Raw genomic sequence first — 24818 nt, 5'->3', positions numbered from 1 at the left:
TAGTGTAAAGGTGTGAGACATGGGTGGCCCACAGCTGCTGTGGCACCAAAATAGCAGAGAGTATTTAGAGACTGTGAATGGCAAGACCACCACCAAAATACTTTCTGGATTTGTGGAGGCAGAAAGCCATGAGAAAATGGGATTTGCAGGTACCAGGGTTCTCAATGTATTTATAAAATATATTCCATACTGAAGTATGTTTGATACTGCTCTTGGGATCCCTGGCTGTATGACTCTTCCTCCTGGCACACCCTTTTGCAGTGAGTTTCTCCAGCTAGTTTGGATGCACCCAAAGTTAGAGTGGCATGAGGAATTTGGAAAGCAGTGCCTTTTTCATGAACCTGCTGTTGCAGAGCTTCACTTCAGAAGTTGTATATCCTGCCTTGAAAGCTATGAAATGTCAATTTCTAAGCTGGGTCATGTGACAGATTCTCTATGAGAAAGCTCTCAGGATTCTTTTACATTCTAAAATATTTTTTAAACCTGTGCTTTTTTCTGTCTCCATAAACTAAATGATCTAAAATAACATCAAGATCCAGATATACTGGTCTACCCGAGCTCACCTTTATTCAAGATTGGACCATGAACTGCAAATGTGGCTTTAAATCACATATATGTTCTCCGGATCCCAGGGCTGGCTGCCCATACCCCAGAGGGTCATTCTGGCAGCTAGGACATATTGGTTCCCCAGTCTCCTTTGCTTTATGCCAAGACGTGAGCAGAGTGAGGAGCACAGGAACCAGTATTCCACCTATGGATTGCCCTACACATGTGGACTCCCCATGTAGACAATTATGCCAGCTTTCCAGTTCCTTTACACTGCCAGAGCAGTGGAAAGTAGCTGAACTAGGATCCAAGATCTAGCCCACAGACTCTACTCACTATCTTGTATTTAACATAGTGGGTCAAATTAAACTCTGATGTAAATTGAGTAAATCCAGGGGTTCGTTTTATTAAGCAGGACTAGGAATTTTTAAAATATTATTCAGTGATAAAGTCCCAGCTTTGTATCATTGAGAGTTGGTGCATGGATGTATTATTGTCAGAAAAAGCTCAACCAACCAATCAGAACATTGCTTTGCATAATCCAGAGCCTTGTTTAGAGAAAATGAGTGCATAATTGCGTGTCTAATTGGCATAATCAGTTACTGAGAGTGCACACAACTCTAGCCCAAGTGGGCTTGATTTTTTTAAAATTACTCCTCAATGTTCAGAGCTGTACTCTAATCAGATTGACATTTGGCCCTATTCTAAGGCAATGACAAGTAAAGTAGTCAATATATTCTTAATGCTAATGGGCCAGACTTTGCAAGATAGAGAATGACCAGGAAGGATTGCAGCCTTTTTCTCCTTTGCCTCCCACCCTGAATTTGTGACAATAGCCTGATGCAGATTTTGCATTTGACTCTGTAACTACCTCCCTCAAAGAATATGATGCATAAAGGAAGGACATTAGCCTCTTCAGCATAGAAACAGAGAACATGAGGATGGAACCAACTGAGGTTCACCCATTTACTCAAGTTAAACCTAGATTTAACCCTTAATTGATAGGCTGGAGAAGGAAAAGGCGTGAAAAAAGAAAACTTTCCATGGCTGGCAACTGAAGGAGGAAAACCAAAAATATTTTCCCTCAGTTGATGCATTCTTATCCACTCTCTTTTCTTATTAAAAATTTACTTTATTAAAAAAAGAATTATCTTCTCCAAATGCCACCATCACAATATTAGTCACAATCACCACTTCCTTACATTCAGTTTCAATTATATCTGTGTATTCACTACTCTAAACTACTTCTTACCTGAAATGCGTGCTTCTTTGAGATTTTATAACAATTAATTATTCCGTATCCTTCCCTGTACCATGTAAAGTCCACTGTTGATGAATTATTTTTGTTTTCCTTTCCAGTTTTCTTGGAAGTTTGCTGAGAGCAGGAAATCATGGCCTATATTACAGCTGACAGATTTTAATACGTCAGTACAGAAGAATACAACTTCGGGATCATTCCGGCATACGGGATTACGAGAGAGACACTCCAAAAACTAACTTTCCAGACGGGGATGTACTTATAAAACCTTTTATGTCAAAGTCAGGATTTCACAACATGACACGCCAATGCAAAATCCAGTAGCACCTGAAGGATTAAGGTAACTGCTGCCATCACTTGCACACTTTTTAATACTTGAAAAAGTTTTAAGAAAAAAATAAAGAGAAAAAGTACATTCTCCAGAGAACAGCAAGTGTATTTCAAAATAAAAATTATATTTTTGTTTTTTTTTCTTTTTCTTGTTGGGGTTTTTTTTCCATTTTTTTTTTAAACAAGACTCCATAGTTGTCATATAACAAGTTATACACAATGTGATTGCTCTCCTCTCCTGTGTAGGTTCTTGTTCACATTTTCAGGCTACAGTACCCAACATTGTTTTCTGGCATACATATTCCCACAGTTTTATCTAAAGTTAGATACAATGTATAATACCTGTCTCTGGGGAAAAATTAATATTTCAAATATCTTAATACAGAAGTGGAGAGGCTACAGTAGGTATCACCACCTAATTATGAACTTTAGATTACAATTTCTATACACTCACCTACTGAAAATGAACATTTAAAATATTCTTACAATAAGATTTTATTTATATGTGCACTTATGTCCACCTTATCCCATATCCATGTTTGACGACTATTTTGGGAATTCAAAGGTGCAGCCCTCAATAGATTGCATTATTTTAAAAAATGAAATCAAGCATCTCTACTTTATGAGAAAAGAAATTTTCAAATATTATTTTCCAATTTTAAATTTCATTTCACTAGGAAAATATTAAAAATGTGCACATCTAAATTTTTTCCATGTACTATATATACATATGTGTATGTATGTATACATAAAAATACTCATGTAACACACACATATACAAAAAAGTGGAAATATTTTTGTAAGCTATTTTCCCACATGTAAAGGATGACATTTTAAAAAATTCTGATAATATAATTTAAAATAATATCACATTTATTATCCTATCAACTTGCTATTGTTTCACCTTTTACTTCCTCCTAATTAAGCCCATCCAGTTTTAATGTCCTTGATTCTCCTGGCACATAAACCAGTTTTAACCAGAGTAACTCCATTGACATCACTGAAGATTCTTCTGATTTAGACTGGTGTAAATCACAAGAGAATCAGGCCCAAATAGCTTCATATAAATTAAAACCTGGTGATTTCTGCTCACCTGATGAAGTTACCCATATCATCATCATTTAACATCCACCAAATAAAAAATATGTAACTCGCCACAGCAAGCTTTCAGCCATATGCACACTGAACTAAGCTTTTCTCCCCCCTCTTAATAAATAAAATAGGTGAGAAAATACCCTAAAAATATGGAGGAAATGTAAATGGTGTGTACAGTACATATGATATAATATATGATGGTTTAGTATTTGAACTAAACTGTTCTCCTGACTTGTCAGGGGAACCTGATAAATCACTTGTAAAGAAAAAATGATATTTTATAAACAAACCATGTATTTTCTCTCTTTCTAATGTAAATTAGAATGCGTGTATTATACATACAGTACACACACACAAACCAGACCTACATTTTCTAGTTTTGAATAGCACTCTGTAAAAGTGGAGAAAATTGTCTGTTATACAAATTTAGTAATCATCTGGATTTTGTATTTAACATTCAAATTAATTTTGGGCACAAACAAAAACTCAGTGCATCTTGAGACTCTTGAGTCTGATACTCATTCATACATTTTTTTTTAAAAAACCCTCTCCAACATTGCAGGCAATTTATGGCAACAACATACTTTGATGCACTTCCCATTCAATAAGCAAACATATGACACTTGGCTTACCTTTCAATGACTTTTCTTAAAATCAATATATTATATAGAGAAATGCATGTTTGCCAAAAGTCTGTTAAAATTACATCAAAACAACTTTAAAACCCATTCACTGAGGATAAGTGAATTCAATTCCTCTTTTTAAACAACTATGTAACAGTTCAGTTGCCTGGCATGGTTTCGATAAAATGTGGTGTGAAGAACTATACAGAGAAAACATGTCTCCATTTCAATTTGCTATGACTACACAGTTTCTAGAAACATTTCTCTTGGCTGGGCAAGTTCAATGCAAAGGTAATCCCCTTGTAATAGCTCTATATCCCTAACATGATCAATAAACAGTGTTCTCCACTAGGCATTATTACACAAAACTGAAATGCACTGATCATTCAGAAAAGATTTCTTGCAAAATAGGCTAATAAAACATCTTCAAGTAACTGCACATTCTAATTATATTTGATGTTTAATAAGGCCAGACAATAAATGACTGGCTACCTATATTTATCTGTGCATGTCAAATTTTAAATTTAAAAGTATTTTTTTCTGAGGAACTCACCTGCCTTCATTGGTTGACTTTAAAATGTATAATAAAATGGGAGACAGGATCTCATTGTAAATACATGGAAATAATATGGAAAGTAAACCATACACTGGACAATATTATAGAACACCAGAGTGAACTTCATAAAGAAATACAGTATCTTCCAGTATAAAAAAAAGGAAGAACTCTATACAAGCAGTTCTATTAACTATGTTTCAATTAAAGATGCAATTCTCTCTCACTCCTGGCAAGAATTAATTGGTAATGGCACTGTTTCTCAACAGTGCAAAGTATCCTGAGAAATTATTAAGATTACAACAAAAGACAGGGCTGTCATCACTAAGTTTTTGCACAAAACACATCAATTAGATATTTTAAATAAAAAAAGCAGATAATCTACATTGTGTCTAACACAAAAAGGGGATGTGACCTGGGACACTGCTAATTCTTCCACTGGCTAATAATCAGAAAATCATTGCATTCAATTACTGTTAATATCTTTCTTCAAGTTATTTATGGCCAATAATATACATGGAGGTAATTTGTAATTCAAGTGTTTTCTTTTTCAACTAGCTACAAGATGATTTCTAAATTTTACATTGAAATATACTATTCAAATTTAAAATAGGCCCTCTTGGAGGAGCATTTTTTTAATTTTGTGCAACTTTGATGCAGAGCCCAACAAAGTCCTATGAAGAGAGACAGTGCATCTTTAAGATGATTGGCACTGAAATCCCATTTCTTTAGCTGCATTCTATTAGCTTGGCCAGGTTATCTCGTAATTCTGTTAGTTCAAAGATTTTTCCATCAAGAATTTCTAAAAGTGTCTTCAAGTTATTGCGAAAAGCTTCTTGCTCATTCTGACTTTTCTCCAGACGTTGCTCTAGGTCAGACAGCTGCCCTTCCAGGTCCTTGTTTCGAATTTCTACTTCCTTCAGAGAAAACATGTAATATGTTAATGTACTGTTTATAAACAGAATGTAGTTTTCTCTTTCTGCTGTCATTCATGTATGTCTTAGTTAATACAGGTTTTAAAAGACCACAATTAAATTATTTGCAATCTTTCAGTTACAGCTAACTAAAAAACCAGTTTTTTGTAAAAGGACAACGAGGAGTTTGAAAAAACACTATCTTTCTTTTATCTTCTCAGTAAAACATCCAAGGGAGAGGACATTTGGAACAGAGTGATAAAATTATATAGCCACTGAGTGCCATATTGAATGCAAGACATTAACTGAAGTAAATTTGCTATTGTTTCGGAGATATAAATATGCCACTTACTAAAAGTGGCTTCTCAAGGGATTATTTTAATCTTAGCCATTCTCCATTTTAGAATACATAGGACACACTCCCCACTAAATAAAAAGAATGATCTTATATCTTAGACATTACTTCATGTGTGATTGAATACTATCCCACTATAAACCCACTGTATATGCTATTTCACACTACACACTGACCTATATAGAGTAAGACTAATATCAAGGTCAAGGTAACTGTAAGAATGTATAAACAATAACAAAATACTAATTACGTCTTTTATTTTACTGAAATATACGTTTCAGAGCTTATCTCTGTTCCTGGGTGCTATGTGAGTACAGTTTCTGAGCTGCCATACATAGAAGCTGTTCCAATATAACAGTGGGTAGGAGGGGAAACAATGTGTCTGCATGTCAAATGCAGCTCAAGGGGAATTACACCATGGCAAATGTCTTTTCTCATCTTTAAGGCAGAGGAGCAGCCCACAGTTGCTATAGGCCACAGAACATGATGCTGCTCAAATCCAGGCTATTGGATCAAGATGCAGAACTGTATGCTTGGACCTCTAATCTCTGGGGTCACGTATTAAAGAGGAGGGCAGCTATAATAAGCTCCATTTTATGCAAATTGCATGCTGCCCTTGGGCTCCTGACAAGTTATCAACATGAGCCTCATTTGTGTCTGGTGTAGCTTATTGTTATTTGAGTATGTCTCAATTTTAAATTTCAATTATTTAAAAACTGCATGGGGAAGGTTTATATAATATACCGTCTACAATGAAAAACAGTTTTCAGGAAACAGACAAGAAACATTATTTATATATTTATTTATAAACATTTTTTCATCATTTTGTGGGCTACTTGGACTTCCCCCTGTTTCTCCCTTCTCCCAGAAGCCCAGCTGCCCTTTCAGTAGAACTCTGTGACAGAACAGTCACTTTCAACTCAGTCGCATTTTATCAAATTAAATTTGAAATATTTAATAGTTCCAATATTAGGTTTTACGATGACTGGTTTCAAGCTGCTGCTGAAAAGCACTTTGAGAAGGGGTCAATTTACAGTGGTCACTTTTTCTCCTTCTGCGTGTCCTTCTCTCCCCTGCAGCTGCCTGCATTCACCACCTCCCCTCTCTGCACTGCCTGTTACCATTTCCCCCCCAACTACTTAACCTAATGACTGTACTAATGTTTTCCATTGACATGGGCCCAGCCATATCAGTGGGAGCTGGACAAGGACAATAAGAACCCATCTATGATGGGGCAGCTTTATGCTGACCGAGTGGCTCAAAGCTACCCTAAAGTCAATGTAATCAGTTTCTCACTGCACAGGGAAATCCTTGTGTGGTGCAGATAACTGTATTGGCTCCTACACCATCCCACCTCTTGACGACTGGTCACAGGCTGAAACTGGGGGAAAGGTGATGTGGCGAAAGCCCCTCAAGGCCCAAAGAACAGCCCCTGGAGCATGTGGGCCAGAAAGCCACAGGATCAGGGAATCACAAAGGAGGCTTAAAACCACACTTACATGAATGCACTGCAACCCACCCTAGGTGAGCATGTGCTCATGGGTTACATTAAAGTTAAACTGGAACCCTGTGCTTGCTTTTCATTTGTAAACAGATGTGTGTTCAAAAATCTTAACAAATCACTGGGTTTTGATTACTGTGTCTTGTACAAAACCCTATGAGTAGGACTTTCCCCCTTGATCTCGGAGTCCACAGCAGAGTGCTGTTACGCCATTTATAATACGATAGTTCTGGAAGTACTTAGAAGGGAGAATTGACTGAAAAAGATTTATTTTTACTGAATGGCATTGCTTGGAGCACTTGGCATTGCTTTATAGGCTCCTATTATTACTAGGTATGTAAGAATTGCCATAACAAAACAGACCAATTGTCCATCTTTGAATCCATACCTGTGCTAAATTCTATTGCCCTGCTCTTTCGTGTTTACAGCTGTACTGTGAAGTGTGTAAAATTGTACCAAATTACATGTAAATGATTACACAAATGCAATGCAGTAAAGAATCAGGCCCCCTTTGTCCAGATCATCAGTGACATATGCCTAAAAAGAAAGTGTAACTCTTTAAAATTTTCTTAGCTGCACAGTGTCTATTTCTTCTTTCCAAAGCGGAACTGACTGCTGCTCTTTCTCCTCTTCTTTTTCTGACCTCCTGGCAGAGCCCCTTCTCCATTTCCCAATGCTACATGCAGTGGGGTGTCTTCCTTAACCCCAAGATCTTAATGCTGTAAGCAGGGAGGGCAAGAGGATGTACTAGAACATTTTTAATCTCTAATGATATTCATATAGATGGATGTGTGAATATCATCTAAATATTAGTACCCCTGAATACGTACATCATCCAGGTCTAAATAATGGCTGATTTGCCTATATCTAATATTGAACACCTTCCTCAGTCTAGTCCACTGTCCAATTGCTCTTAAAAAGTTAGGAATTTTTATCTAATATCTAGCATTAACATTCCTTTCCTTACTGTGCCCTTGTTCCTTGTCCCAATATCTTCTGAGAATATGAATACTTTCTTTCTTTCATTTAAATTATCTTGCGGGTACTTACAGACTGTATTTATGTCCCTTTCTTGTCTTCTCTTTTCTAAACTATACACAGTTAGCTCCCCAAATATTTCCTCATATATATTTTCCTCCAATTCTTGCATAATTTTTGTTTTCCTTCTTTGTATTTAGTATACTTACTAACCTGCAGGAAACAGAATTGCATGCAATATTCCAGCTCCAGTTGCAGAAGGGTTATGGAAAATGTTATCTCCCTAGCTTTACATACAACCTTCCTATATATACACCCCCAGGAATAGCACTAGCATTTCTGGCCCAAGTATTGCCTTGCAAGTTCATAGGTTTCAGAGTAGCAGCTATGTTAGTCTGTATCCGCAAAAAGAAAAGGAGTACTTGTGGCACCTTAGAGACTAACCAATTTATTTGAGCATAAATAAGATACTGAAGTGAGCTGTAGCTCATGAAAGCTTATGCTCAAATAAATTGGTTAGTCTCTAAGGTGCCACAAGTCCTCCTTTTCTTTTTGCAAGTTCATAGTTAGTTTAGTATCTACTATTACAACTAGGTCTTTCTCACACTTGTTGCCTTCCAGATAGCTATGTCTCTCTGTTCCTATCTGTAGGTATGAGATTTAACTTTATTAGTAATGAATCTCATCTTGTTATAATCAACTCACTCTTCTGATCTCTCCAAGTCCATTTGCAGCTATATTCTCTCCTGTGTTTTTGAGCTCCTCCTATAATGGTATTGTGCTTAATTTTTTTATAATATAGTTTCCATTTCGAATAAAAATGTCACACAACAAATAGTGTTTGTTGTTTACGTCATAATAAAGTCCTGTGGGTCTTGTGCAAGGTATATAGTAAACAGATCAGAATTAAATATACATGTTTTGAGTAAAAACTATATTTATGAGTCTGCTATTCTAATAAAGGAATACTTACTTATTGTGAGCTTATGTGATCATGGCTGATTGTGTATGCTCTCTCTACATTATTAATGAAAATATTAACTAACAAGGCTCCTAATACTTACCCCTCCACTGTAATAGCTTACTTGATACTGTTACCCATTGGAGTTCTTACCATTAATGGATTACTCTCTGTTTCATTCCTGTTCATCAATAGATTTTTATCTAGTTGATATGCAGTACAACGTGATATACTTTATTTTGTATAACCTTTTTTATACAAGCTGTATTTCAAAACATTTTAGAGGTACACAATACATTAAATTGAAAATAATAAAACAGAGAGAGAGGAGAGAAATGAAATGAGAGTTATGCAGAAAGGAGAAAACATCTGTTTTTAGATGAGATCTGAAAACAGAAGATAGATCAGAGAATCACAGAAATGAAGGGCTGGAAGGGACCTTGAGAAGTCACCAAGTCTAAACCCCTTTGCTGAGGCAGGATCAAGTAAACCTAGACCATCCCTGGCAGATGTTTGTCCAACTTGTTCTTAAAAACTTCCAAAGATGGAGATTCCACAATCTCCCTTCGAAGCCTATTCCAGAACAGAGCTACGTCGTTAAAGCTTTTCCTCCTAACATCTAACCTAAGGGTGCGCCTTCACTAGCAACGTTAAAGCACTGCCGCGGCTTTGTTGGCTGTGTAGTTGCGGCACCAGCGCTGGGAGAGAGAGCTCTCCCAGCGCTGTAAAAAACCACCCCCCCAAGGGGCGTAGGTACCAGTGCTGGGAGCGTGGCTCTCAGCACTGGTCCACTGTCTACGCTGCCACTTTATAGCGCTCAGGGGGCTGCCAGTGCCTGTGGACAGTCCATGTAAATGAAGTGTCTCACGGCCCGCCACCGGATTACCCTGATGAGCCACATGCGGCAGGATGCCCACCACGGCACTTGTTTGTTTTGAATTTCATCTTGTTGATTTCAGACTAATTCTCTAATGTGTCAAGGTCATTTTTAATTCTAATCCCGTCTTCAAAGTGCTTGCAACCCTTCCAGATTGGAGTCATCTCCAAATGTCATAAGCACACTCTCCACTACATTATCTAAGTCATTAATAAAAATATTGAATAATACCAGACCCAGGACTGACTCCTCATAGAATCATACAGGATTAGGGTTGGAAGAGACTAGTCCAACCCGCTGATCAAAGCAGGACCAACCCCAACTAAATCACCCCAGCCAGGGCTTTGTCAAGCCGGGCCTTAAAAACCTTTAAGAATGGAGATTCCACCACCTCCCTAATTAACCCACTCCAGTGCTTCACCACCCTCCTAGTGAAATGTTTTTTCCTAATATCCAACCTAGACCTCCCCCACTGCAACTTGAGACCATTGCTCCTTGTTCTGTCATCTGCCACCACTGAGAACAGCCGAGCTCCATCCTCTTTGGAACCCCCCTACAGGTAGCTGAAGGCTGCTATCAAATCCCTCCCCACTCTTCTCTTCTGCAGACTAAATAAGCCCAGTTCCCTCAGTCTCTCCTCATAAGTCATGTGCCCCAGCACCCAAATCATTTTCGTTGCCCTCTACTGGATTCTCTCCAATTTCTCCAAAACCTTTCTGTAGTGGGGGACCCAAAACTGGATGCAGTACTCCAGTTGTGGCCTCACCAGTGCTGAATAGAGGGGAATGATCACTTCCCTCGATCTGCTGGCAATGCCCCTACTAATGCAGCCCAGTATGCCGTTAGTCTTCTTGGCAACAAGGGCACACTGTTGACTCATATTCAGCTTCTTGTCCACTGTAATCCCAAGGTCCTTTTCTTCAGAACTGCCGCTTAGCCAGTCGGTCCCCAGCCTATAGCGGTGCATGGGATTCTTCTGTCCTAAGTACAGGACTTTGCACTTGTCCTTGTTGAACCTCAGATTTCTTTTGGTCCAATCCTCCAATTTATTTAGGTCACTCTGGACCCTATTCCAACTCTCCAGCGTATCTACCTCTCACCCTAGTTTAGTGTCATCCACGAACTTGCTGAGGGTGCAATCCATCCCATCATCTAGATCATTAACGAAGATGTTGAACAAATCCGGCCCCAGGACTGACCCCTGGGGCACTCCTCTTGATACCGGCTGCCAACTAGACATCAAGCCATTGATCACTACCCGTTGAGCCTGACGATCTAGCCAACTTTCTATCCATCTTATAGTCCATTCATCCAATCCATACCTGTTTAACTTGCTGGCAAGAATACCGTGGAAGATTGTATCAAACGCTTTGCTAAAGTCACGATATATCACGTCCACCACTTTCCCCATATCCACAGAGTCACTTATCTTATCATAGAAGGCATTCAGGTTGGTAAGGCATGACTTGCCCATGGTGAATCCATGTTGACTGTTCCTGATCACCTTCCTCTCCTCGAAGTGCTTCAAAATGGATTCTTTGAGGACCTGCTCCATGATTTTTCCAGGGACTGAAGTCTGTAGTTCCCCATTCTCCTTCTTCCCTTTTTTAAAGATGGGCACTATACTTGCCTTTTTCCTATCATCCGGGACCTCCCCCGACTGCCACGAGTTTTCTGAGATAATGGCCAATTGCTGTACAATCACATCAGCCAACTCCCTCAGCACCCTTGGATGCATTAGATCCGGCCCCATGGACTTGTTCATGTCCAGCTTTTCTAAATAGTCCTTAACCTGTTCTTTCACCACTGAGGACTGCTCACCACCTCCTCATACTGTGCTGCCCAATGCAGCAGTCTGGGAGCTGACCATGTCTGTGAAGACGAAGGGAAAACAAGCACTGAATACTTCAGCTTTTTCCACATCCTCTGTCACTAGACTGCCTCCCCAATTTAGTAAGGGTTCCACACTTTCCCTGACCTTCTTCTTGTTTCTAACATACCTGTAGAAACCCTTCTTGTTACCCTTCACATCCCTTGCTAGCTGCAACTCCAATTGTGCTTTGGCTGGCTGAGTTTTGGAGACAAGGGATCCTTGGTCAAAAATGGCTGGGTCCTAAATGTGGCAGCATCCTAAATGTGGCAGGGGAGGAATTTAATTAGTCAGAGATGGCTGTATTCAGGAATTATCAAGCCATATAGAGTCAGATTATGGACTTTACAGACACCATTGGCTATTTTTATTATTTTTTTCTTCCTGCAAACTCACAGATGACAGGAGAGGTCCCTGAAGATTGGAGAAGGGCTAATATAGTGCCCATCTTTAAAAAGGGGGAAAAGGAGGAGCTGATGAACTATAGACCAGTCAGCCTGACTTCGATACCTGAGAAGTTACTAGAGCAATGTATAAAACATTTGATTTGAGAATATCTGGAGGATGAAGAACAGTGGTGGGCAACCTGCGGCCCATGGGAATGATATAAGATTGGAGGGAGGTCTTAAGGGGGGTTCCACAGGGATCTGTTCTGGGTCTGGTGTTGTTTAACATCTTTATTAATGATCTGGATGTAGGTATAAAGAGCATGCTGATCAAGTTTGCAGATGACACAAAGCTGGGGGGGGGGTTGCCAACACTTTGGAGGCTAGAACTAAAATTCAAAGGGATCTTGATAATTTGGAGAACTGGGCTATAGACAACAAAATGAAATTCAACAAAGACAAATGTAAAGTGCTACAGGAAAGAAAAACCAAATGCACAAATATAAAAGGGGGCGGAGGGCTGGCTAACTGGCTTGCTAGCAGCACTGCTGAGAAGGATCTGGGAGTTGTGGTGGATCACATCATCAATGTGTGTCAGCAATGCTGTTGCAAAAAAAGCAAATGCAATTTTAGGTTGCATTAACAGATGCATAGCATGCAAGACACAGGAGGTGACAGTACTGCTCTGCTTGGCACTGGTTAGGCCTCAGCTAGAGTAGTGTCCCATTTTAGTCACCAATTTATAGAAAGGATGTAGAGAAACTGGAAAGGATCCAGAGGCAAGTGACAAAGATGATCAAAGGGATGAAATGCAAGCCATATGTGAGCAAGGGCTGAAGTATGTTTAGTTTGAAAAAAAGAAGATTAAGGGGGACATGATAGCAGTCTCCAAATACTTGAAAGGCTGCCATAAAAAAGATGGAAAAGTTGTTCTCTTGCGCCACAGAGGGCAGGACAATAGGAAATGGGTTCAAACTACAGCATAGCCGATTTAGATTAAATCTCAGGAAAAACATTCTAATTGTAAGAACAGTAGGACAATGGAACAGACTATGTAGGGAAGCTCTTTCACTGCAGGTTTTAGAAAGGAGACTGGATAGCCATCTGTCTTGGATGGTTTAGACACAACAAATCCTGCACCTTTGCAGGGGGTTAGATTATATTATCCTTGCAGTCCCTTCTAACCCTATGGTTCTATGATTCTAACAGACACAGAAAAAGGCAATGCAAGCCTCTTCCTTGCCCTGTCTACACATTTAAATCTAGATCTGTAGGGACCTATTCTAGGAATTAGATGTGGGCCCAAGAGACACAATTCAGATATGAATTTCAAAGCTCCTAAATTTTGGAGGTGTTTGAACACAGGGTCTTAGTTAATGCCCATCTCTGCTCGAAATAAAAGAATAGTTCAGTCACCAACTACATCTGGGCTTCTGCCGAGTCTGCCATATGGTTTTCAGTTAAAGGGACAGACTGAGGTCACCAATTCATTTTACACAGGACTACTGAATTGTTAGACTAACAATTTTCAAATTGGGGCTAAATTTAAACTGATTTTGAAAGATGAAAGGCTCCATGTTCCATTTCCAATTTGCAGAGGCATTCAGCTCTAAAAACAATTTTTACAAACAAAATAAACACACCCCAGTAAGACCCCCAACCCAAATCCAAATCTTGGGTTTAGAGACTCCTGAGAGAATGTTAAGAATTGTTAAGTTATTCAAACCAACAAGGAATAAAGAGATACTATATAAATGGACACTTTAAAATCAAATTTTATTACAGTACAGTTGCAATTTGATCTAGATTCATCCCCGTGTGTTCTAAATAACCTGATGAAGGCACTCAATGGCAGCAGGTCTGCCAGAAAGGCCTGAGAGAAGCCAAGTAGTGCTCAAAATGGGAAGAGTGTTGGCCAGTGAAGGAAAGTGGCCAGAGAATGCATTAATGTGGTGCATCTCCTAAGCAGCTTCCACTACAGTGGCTTCTATGTGGAGATCCAGCTGCAACTTAAAACTGCTCCCCTATGGAGCAGTTAGGTCAAATGGCCCAAGGGAGGGCAAATGGCAATTTGGTGTGAATTCCCCCTGGAGGACATGGGGTCCAGACTGGTTCATGGAGGCATAAATTGCACCTCTCTCTGCCAGTTTGGGTGAATCTAGCCAGGAAAAGATAAGCTGTGCATATGATAAATATAAGCATCTGCCTACTGCCCATCTTCCTATAAAATATATACACATATACATATACACATATATACCCACACTGTACTGATGCTTACCTGGAGCTTCTGGGTCAAAGCATCCCTCTGTGCCTGAAGCTCTCTGGCATTATCAATTTCTTGTTTCAATCTTTCTATTTCCTGAGGAAGGAAAAAACAATCCCTTTAACAACATATTACCGGATCTTAACTCAGTGCAAATAAGCCACTTATTCTCTTCCGGGCCAAATCGTTCCAATTATACCAAAACTGACACTGAGCAGCTGCTTACCTTGACACTTCTTGTGGGTGGAGTTCAAAGCCCCTCCCCCCCCAATAGTATGCAATCAGCAACTTCTGTAATTTATTGATCTGTATGTTAGATATTCATATGCCAACAATGAGCAATTCCATCTTGAAAAGTGTAACAACTCAAACAACATATTTGCCATCAAAGTTTAAGCTTTGTGGAGTTTCTCTTAATCTCCCACCCCAGCAAGGCTGGAATATTTTTTCTGGAAAATTGAGGGTCATGGTAATTAAAAGTTCAATCCTGGTCTGTATTTCTTTAAAAAAAATATTTTAGTGCACACCAGTGTACTCCTCCTCCTTTTCAAAAGAGAAGTCCAGACTTCAGTGGGGAGCTGCTTCCTATATCATTAGCAAGGGATGAAGCCAGAAGCAGCAAGAGAGAGGGAACAGAAATTGCCTCAACACTAAGTTCTGACCACTGACTGCCATATGAAGAGAGACTGATAAGAATGGTGTTTTTAGTTTAGAGAAAGTATGAGGGGATGAAGATGATAAAGGCATACAAAATGAACGGTATAGAGATTAGATCAGACATTTCTGTTCACTCATTCTCACGATACAAGAATAAGCAGTTGGTCAATGAAATTGAAAGGCAGCAGCTTTAAAACTGATAAATATTTCCCCCCACAATGCACAATTACCTTGTTGACCAATTTGCCACAAGATATCACTGAGGCCAAGAGCTTAGCAGGAATCAAAGGAGGACTGGATGTTTACGGCAATAACAAGAGCACACAGAATTACAATGGTAAGGATTAAAAAACAACAGGAAAAAAAGAAACCAATACACAACTCCACATCTCAGGACACAAGCTGATCTCTAACAGGGGTTAGGAAGAAACTTGCCCTGTGGCGAAGTTATTCCATAACTGCCGATGTCAGGGTTTCTTGGATTCACCAAGGGAAGGTCATGCCTGACTAATCTAATCGCCTTTTATGATGAGATTACTGGTTCTGTGGATGAAGGGAAAGCAGTGGATGTATTGTTTCTTGACTTTAGCAAAGCTTTTGACACTGTCTCCCACAGTATTCTTGTCAGCAAGTTAAGGAAGTATGGGCTAGATGAATGCACTATAAGGTGGGTAGAAAGCTGGCTAGATTGTCGGGCTCAACGGGTAGTGATAAATGGCTCCATGTCTAGTTGGCAGCCGGTGTCAAGTGGAGTGCCCCAGGGGTCGGTCCTGGGGCCGGTTTTGTTCAATATCTTCATAAATGATCTGGAGGATGGTGTGGATTGCACTCTCAGCAAATTTGCAGATGATACTAAACTGGGAGGAGTGGTAGATACGCTGGAGGGGAAGGATAGGATACAGAAGGACCTAGACAAATTGGAGGATTGGGCCAAAAGAAATCTGATGAGGTTCAATAAGGATAAGTGCAGGGTCCTGCACTTAGGATGGAAGAATCCAATGCACCGCTACAGACTAGGGACCGAATGGCTAGGCAGCAGTTCTGCGGAAAAGGACCTAGGGGTGACAGTGGACGAGAAGCTGGATATGAGTCAACAGTGTGCCCTTGTTGCCAAGAAGGCCAATGGCATTTTGGGATGTATAAGTAGGGGCATAGCGAGCAGATCGAGGGACGTGATCGTTCCCCTCTATTCGACACTGGTGAGGCCTCATCTGGAGTACTGTGTCCAGTTTTGGGCCCCACACTACAAGAAGGATGTGGATAAATTGGAGAGAGTCCAGCGAAGGGCAACAAAAATGATTAGGGGTCTAGAGCACATGACTTATGAGGAGAGGCTGAGGGAGCTGGGATTGTTTAGTCTGCAGAAGAGAAGAATGAGGGGGGATTTGATAGCTGCTTTCAACTACCTGAAAGGGGGTTCCAAAGAGGATGGCTCTAGACTGTTCTCAATGGTAGCAGATGACAGAACGAGGAGTAATGGTCTCAAGTTGCAATGGGGGAGGTTTAGATTGGATATTAGGAAAAACTTTTTCACTAAGAGGGTGGTGAAACACTGGAATGCGTTACCTAGGGAGGTGGTAGAATCTCCTTCCTTAGAGGTTTTTAAGGTCAGGCTTGACAAAGCCCTGGCTGGGATGATTTAACTGGGAATTGGTCCTGCTTCGAGCAGGGGGTTGGACTAGATGACCTTCTGGGGTCCCTTCCAACCCTGATATTCTATGATTCTATGATTCTATGATTCTTGCACTTTCTCTTAAACATCTGGTGCTGGCCGCTGTTGGAGACTACTGGTCTGACCCAGTATGGCAATGCCTATGTTCCTATATACTGCTTGTCTTGGAATTTTTGGTAATGAGGGAGCCACAAAAGCCAATTCCCGCCACAGTCAGCTCCCTTCTCCCTCTTATCCTCCCACTTCAATATAGGTAGCTATCCCTTTTGGGGGTGGGTGTGTGCTTCACTTTGGGGCAGCACAGGTGGCTTCTCTAATTCATAGAATCATAGAATCATAGAATATCAGGGTTGGAAGGGACCCCAGAAGGTCATCTAGTCCAACCCCCTGCTCGAAGCAGGACCAATTCCCAGTTAAATCATCCCAGCCAGGGCTTTGTCAAGCCTGACCTTAAAAACCTCTAAGGAAGGAGATTCTACCACCTCCCTAGGTAACGCATTCCAGTGTTTCACCACCCTCTTAGTGAAAAAGTTTTTCCTAATATCCAATCTAAACCTCCCCCATTGCAACTTGAGACCATTACTCCTCGTTCTGTCATCTGCTACCATTGAGAACAGTCTAGAGCCATCCTCTTTGGAACCCCCTTTCAGGTAGTTGAAAGCAGCTATCAAATCCCCCCTCATTCTTCTCTTCTGCAGACTAAACAATCCCAGCTCCCTCAGCCTCTCGTCATAAGTCATGTGCTCTAGACCCCTAATCATTTTTGTTGCCCTTCGCTGGACTCTCTCCAATTTATCCACATCTTTCTTGTAGTGTGGGGCCCAAAACTGGACACAGTACTCCAGATGAGGCCTCACCAGTGTCGAATAGAGGGGAACAATCACGTCCCTCGATCTGCTCGCTATGCCCCTACTTATACATCCCAAAATGCCATTGGCCTTCTTGGCAACAAGGGCACACTGTTGACTCATATCCAGCTTCTCGTCCACTGTCACCCCTAGGTCCTTTTCCGCAGAACTGCTGCCTAGCCATTCGGTCCCTAGTCTGTAGCGGTGCATTGGATTCTTCCATCCTAAGTGCAGGACCCTGCACTTATCCTTATTGAACCTCATCAGATTTCTTTTGGCCCAATCCTCCAATTTGTCTAGGTCCTTCTGTATCCTATCCCTCCCCTCCAGCGTATCTACCACTCCTCCCAGTTTAGTATCATCCGCAAATTTGCTGAGAGTGCAATCCACACCATCCTCCAGATCATTTATGAAGATATTGAACAAAACCGGCCCCAGGACCGACCCCTGGGGCACACCACTTGACACCGCCTGCCAACTAGACATGGAGCCATTGATCACTACCCGTTGAGCCCGACAATCTAGCCAGCTTTCTACCCACCTTATAGTGCATTCATCTAGCCCATACTTCCTTAACTTGCTGACAAGAATACTGTGGGAGACTGTGTCAAAAGCTTTGCTAAAGTCAAGAAACAATACATCCACTGCTTTCCCTTCATCCACAGAACCAGTAATCTCATCATAAAAGGCGATTAGATTAGTCAGGCATGACCTTCCCTTGGTGAACCCATGCTGACTGTTCCTGATCACTTTCCTCTCATGTAAGTGCTTCAGGATTGATTCTTTGAGGACCTGCTCCATGATTTTTCCAGGGACTGAGGTGAGGCTGACTGGCCTGTAGTTCCCAGGATCCTCCTTCTTCCCTTTTTTAAAGATTGGCACTACATTAGCCTTTTTCCAGTCATCTGGGACTTCCCCCATTCGCCACGAGTTTTCAAAGATAGTGGCCAAGGGCTCTGCAATCACAGCCGCCAATTCCTTCAGCACTCTCGGATGCAACTCGTCCGGCCCCATGGACTTGTGCACGTCCAGCTTTTCTAAATAGTCCCTAACCACCTCTATCTCCACAGAGGGCTGGCCATCTCTTCCCCATTCTGTGATGCCCAGCGCAGCAGTCTGGGAGCTGACCTTGTTAGTGAAAACAGAGGCAAAAAAAGCATTGAGTACATTAGCTTTTTCCACATCCTCTGTCACTAGGTTGCCTCCCTCATTCAGTAAGGGGCCCACACTTTCCTTGGCTTTCTTCTTGTTGCCAACATACCTGAAGAAACCCTTCTTGTTACTCTTGACATCTCTTGCTAGCTGCAGCTCCAGGTGCGATTTGGCCCTCCTGATATCTTTCCTACATGCCCGAGCAATATTTTTATACTCTTCCCTGGTCATATGTCCAACCTTCCACTTCTTGTAAGCTTCTTTTTTATGTTTAAGATCCGCTAGGATTTCACCATTAAGCCAAGCTGGTCGCCTGCCATATTTACTATTCTTTCGACTCATCGGGATGGTTTGTCCCTGTAACCTCAACAGGGATTCCTTGAAATACAGCCAGCTCTCCCCATAATTCCCCATACCCTCCTGCTGCTGGCCCAGACCCTGGCTGACGGCACAATAAGCAGCACTGAGTAGAGGGTGGAGCTTATTTAGAAGAAAGGGGCAGCTATATTAAAATAATCTTAACACATAAAGATTGGTTTGTTTCTCACCAGGAACTCACTTCCCCAATAAAGCAAAGCAGTGCTTATAGCTGCTTTTTAAAATAAACACTTGCACTGACATTGCTTGTCTATAAATGGGATTCACAGCGCTTCATTTTGAAGAATGAAAGAATGCAGCTGCTGTGAAGAAATGCTGCATGCTTCAGTACATGCTTTCTTTTGCAAAGAAAGGTACTTGGGAAGAGTGAACAGAAAAATGCAGATTTTTGGCTCAGATACACTAAAATCCAAACAATAGTTGTGATTGACAATCTAAGAAAATTTATTATTAGCCTCAAAAAGGCTAAAAAATGGATTCTTCTTACTTTAGTCCACACAGAAATTACCTCTGTGCTCACAAGCAGATTTAAGATTAACATTACAAACTGTCATAAATAACATGATTTTTAAAGCCACTTTAAAATGTTATGAACAACATTAGCAAATACCTCTTCTTTCTTCTTCAGTGTGGATTCTAATTCCTGTATTGTCTGGTTTAATTCTGTTTTATGTGTATGGACTGCATTTGCTTGACTGCTCACACACTCCAGCTCAGTCACCTGTAGAAATAAATGTCAGCAATAAATATAGAATTAAGTGACAACATGAAGAATTACAAGGTACTTAGTGCCTCCTTGCATTAACACTTACATCTGAAATATACATCTGTTGAAATATACTTATTAACTTTAGAAAATATATATGGATTAAAATGCTGAAAATATTTTTGTAAAACATTAGTATAAAATTCTTTACTCAATGGTTTGTATAATATTTCTCTCCTCTGAAATTTAAGTTTTGTTGCAATCTCTGATAGCCAAAAAATATTGGTTCTGTAGTCTGATAAAAAGCCCCTTTTGCATGAAAATGTGCACTTACTAATTTTGAAAATGTTCAGGGAAGAAGAGGCATTATCTCTCTAGAGTCCACATGGTCTAGAGGATTGATCACAGATTTGTCTAATCTGATCTATCTAACCTATCCACTGAAAGTTTTTAATATTGCATCATGTTAATCAATGCCCACCTTGTCCTCCAAAAAGCAGCTCCAATTTCTCAGATTCAATTTCTGAATCCGTATGCAAGACATAATGCTGCATACTTACCTACCGACACATGGCTGAAGACATTTTAACTCCTTTATATTTTCAGATCTCACCTTTAGGCCAGTGGCTAAATGGCACATTTTGGTACTATACAGTTCCCTTTATTAGCAGACAGAGTGCTCTGTCCATCTGTCTTTGGATGAAACGCATAGCAATGGCACGTACAATTTCGATTTGAAGAGATATTAATATGCCTGTTATACACAGACAAATTATCCTTGAGAGAACAATGGGTAACATTTTGTACATCCATGAATTATATTCTGTACTAACGTTGTTCATAAATCATTCAGAACACTGATGGAGCCATTATGTTTTCTATCAGTCCAGCTCTTGTATGTGTGAAGTAAGTTAAAAATATATTAATACTAAATAAAATGTTACTGAAAAATATTACTGCACAAAGCCCGACAACTCAGTTTTCTAAATAAATTATTTCCCTCTGAAGTTTAAGGCTCTAATTTTCTTTAAAGACCATAATTACAAAGAGTCTGCTTAATTACAGATACAATATGCTCCTGACTTGCATGAAGCATCTTTTAAAAGGGCCAGATTTTCAGCTGGTTTAAAATGAAGGTTACTTATTTGTACCCAGAATTCTTCAAGATGGACTCTGCATATTCACACTCCTGGGTTGTGCTGGCTGGTGCAGCCTGAACAGGAAGCTTTCTCCTAGTAGTGTCCGTTAAAGTGCTCATGCATCTCTCCACCACTTCCCTCAGAGTTCCTGAATATTCTGATGGAAAGGCTATAAAAAGTGGAAGGAACTGCTGCTGCCTCAGTTCATTCCACCACTGCCTCAGAGGTAGATTTTATTAGGACTGTGAGGAAGAGTGGGAGGGGGTAGAGATCCAGAGCCCATCTCAAAGAACTCTGGTTACAGGTAAGAACATAAGAACAGCCATACTGGGTCAGACCAGTGATCCATCTAGCCCAGTATCATGTCTTCCGACAATGGCCAATGTCAGATGCTTCAAGGGGAATGAAAAGAACAGGGCAATTATCAAGTGATCCATCCTCTGTTGTCCAGTCCCAGAGGCTTAGGGACACCCAAAACATGGGGTTTCCTCCCTGACTATCTTGGCTAAAAGCCATTGATGTACCTACCCTCCATGAACTTATCTAATTTTTTTTAACCCAGTTATAATTTTGGCCTTCACAACATCCGCTGGCAATGAGTTCCATAGGTTGATTGTACATAACCTTCATTTCTTCTTTGAATGTCCTCTGCATATTCCCACTCCTGGCATAGTTTGGAAAGCAGTACTCCATAAATGGGAGGTGGAACTCAGTGTCCTAATTAAATAAGGACTGAAGTACAACTCTATCAAACTGGGTGTCTACTCAAGGTGCCAGAACTAATGTATAATGTTAAGTAAAAGTATGTACAGTGCTCCAAGTGGCAGCCCTACATACCTTCCAAACTGGCACATGTCTAAGACATGCCAAGGATGTAGCCATTGCTCTAGCAGAATGTGATATAATCCAGCAGGGGGAGAATAGTTGCTAATCTATAGCTTTTCTGAATACACTGTCTAACCCATTTAGATATTGTTTGTGCCGAGACAGCCTGACTGCATAGGAAAAAAGGAGATTTAGGAGCCTGTGAAATTCCTTAGTCCTATTCAGATAATAAGCTAGGGTTCTCTGAGCATCCAAAGTATGTAACCTTGATTCACTCTTGTGACCGTGAGGAATAAAACTGGTAAATTTACTGTTTGATTAATGTGAAATTTCAATACTAAGTAAAAATACTGGGTTAGGACAAAGCACCACCTTTATATTTGTGAAAAATAGTGAAAATTGGTCCAGCCACAAGGGTATGTAACTTGCTCACTTGCCCAGCTGAAATTATAGCTATTATAAAAGCAGTTTTAATAGACAAACGGAATAGAGAGCACTCTGCCTAAGGCTCAAAAGGCAACTTTACGAGTTGTGCTAAGACTTACTTGAGATCCCATGGTGGAATTGCGTCTTTTACAGGTGGTTACAAATTAGAAAGTCCTTTCATATATGTCTTGACCGTACTGTGCGCAAAGTCAAATGTAATGTCTATGAAAACAGCATGCTGATATAGATGCTACCTGGAGCCATAGCGAGGAAACTGACAGATCTGAAACCTTTAACTGAAATAAGTATTCCAGGATTGGTGTTAATACTGATGGTTCTGATTTGTTATGCATTCAGTTTACAAACCTCAGTCATTTAAGGTGAAAACATTTTCTGGTAGATTGTTTTAGAACTGAGTAGCACCTGTTGCACTTCTGAAGGACAAGATTTTTTAAAGTCTGTTAAAATCCTTTAGCCCACGCAGTCAGAGGTAGAGATAGAGTATCCAGATGGTAAATCCCGCCCTGTTGTTGCAACAATAAATCCGGTAATGCCAGAATCAGTCTGTAAATTCCCTCAGTAGCAGCAGTAGGTTGGTGTACCATCGTTGCCCCCAGCCATGCTGGAGCAACTGGGATCATTTTGGTTCTATACTGTTTTATCTTTCTCAATAATTTCTGCATTAATGGCAAGTATACAGCAGGCCTTTTCCCCAACTCAGGAGAAACACATCCAATATGGATTAGGTGTCCTTTCTTGCTCTTGAACAGAATTAGTGACACTGTATTACGTCTGGTGGCAAATAGGTCTTTATTTGGAAATTCCCAGAGGTTGAAGATGTTGTGTATTAGTTTCTTCTGTACTGATCATTTGTGTAATTGCATCATGTCTCTACGTAGTTGATCCACCAGTCATTGCGCTTTCCCATCAGATGAGAGGGCTATGGGATAAATGTTGTGCTGGACACACCAATCCTGCAACTTGATTGCCTCACTGCACAATTGAGATTAATAAACTCTGCCTTGCTTATTGATGCAATACGTGACTAACTACCTTTCCTTTGATGTGAGGTAGAGAAGATTTGGCAGACAGACATATCTCTCTCAACTCTAATGTGTTTATGTATAGACTCTTTTCCTGAGAGTTTCAGTGTCCTCAAACTGACAGAGAGTTGAGATGATTCCCCTTCCCCCTGTTGGAAGCACCCAATGTCACAGTCATTGATGGAGCTAAAGATTGAATAATATCCCTCTTACAACATTTGTACTCTGAGTCCAGCACATTAAGGAGGTCAGCACATCTTCTCTTATGGTTAGAAATTTTCACATACTGTCTGTACTTGGTCTGTAATTTACTGCCAACAAGTACTGTAGAGTTCCCATTCTGAGAAGAGAGGCTGGTGTGACATAAATTGCTGCAGCCATTAGAGCCATACGTGTCAGAAAAAACCCTCCTATCTGGATAAGTTGGCAATGAAGCCTACATATGGTTGTCTGAAGTTTCAGAAATCTCATCTGTCAGAAAGGGCCTGCCCTCCCTATAATTGGGATTTTCTGTGGGAGACATAGGCATGACTTCCTCACATTAATTAAAATGTCCCAGGTCTTTGAAGAGGGAACATGTATAATGAATATCATGGAAAAGATTTTCTTGCATTGTCTATTTTAGTAGCCAGTCATAGCGATGAGGGGTAAACAAAATGTCTTGTCTTCTTAAATGAACTGCTAGATCACAAAGGCACTGTGTAAAACCTCTGGGGGCAGTAGACAGACCAAAAGGAAGAACCTTGCACTGAAAATGTCTTTGACCTACCAGTGATACTTGAGGCGACTTGGCCTTATGGAAATAGGCATCCTTTAGATCCAGAGCCAGAACCAATCTAAGGTGGAAAAGGGGGGTATGATGGACACTACTGCCAACACGGGAAGCACGAATTTCCTGAGGAAGGCATTGAGCTTTCTTTAACAAGAATCAGATGAAGCCCTCCATCCTTTGGTTTGAGGAAATATCTTGACTAAAACCCTTGATGTGTAAATTCTCTTGGAACCTCCACTATTACACCCACAAGGAGCAGGTGTTACAGACTGACAATATCCTGCAACATCCTGGACAAACCTTATGGACCTAAGATAAACTTAACTGAACTAATTTAAACCTTACTGAATTAGGGTTAATACCTTTGTGATCCACTGTATTAAAAATTCAATTGTGTATGTGTTATTGTGGAATTGTATGCAACTCCTTTAGGAGAACGGGGATGATAATGGAATTGCCCTGATTATCAACCCCTTTGAAGCCACCCCTGGCAAAGTTCACATATACTAGTTCAAGCTCGATTCTCAGGGACCAACAAAGAAAGGATTTTTGAATAAATAGCCTGGTTTTACACAGTCTTGGGGCCTTCTTCCTGATTCAGCAAATGGACAGGCCCCAATCCTTAAGGAAGGGTTAGAAGGACTGGGCCTACTCAGGCCTCATAAGACTAGGTGTTTGTTCTGAGCT

The 24818-nt window shown here is 40.4% G+C and overlaps 1 protein-coding gene across 1 annotated transcript in view; it reads right to left on the bottom strand.

Annotated features, from left to right (window-relative positions):
- Window positions 1-1682: 1682 nt before the first annotated feature.
- HOMER1 (homer scaffold protein 1) overlaps window positions 1683-24818 on the bottom strand; it is a 152851-nt gene continuing 129715 nt past the window's right edge. Inside the window, exons 7-9 of the mRNA XM_074952670.1 lie at window positions 19831-19941; window positions 14529-14609; window positions 1683-5322 (exon numbers count right to left, since the gene is read on the bottom strand). Coding sequence (XP_074808771.1) covers window positions 5134-5322; window positions 14529-14609; window positions 19831-19941 — 381 coding nt within the window. The 3' untranslated portion in view covers window positions 1683-5133. The remainder of the gene's footprint in view (window positions 5323-14528; window positions 14610-19830; window positions 19942-24818) is intronic.

The sequence above is a fragment of the Natator depressus genome, chromosome 5 (genome assembly GCF_965152275.1).
Source record: "Natator depressus isolate rNatDep1 chromosome 5, rNatDep2.hap1, whole genome shotgun sequence".
Taxonomy (NCBI): Eukaryota; Metazoa; Chordata; order Testudines; family Cheloniidae; genus Natator; species Natator depressus.
Note: the sequence above shows the minus strand (reverse complement) of the source record. Positions and strands in the feature narration are given on the sequence as shown.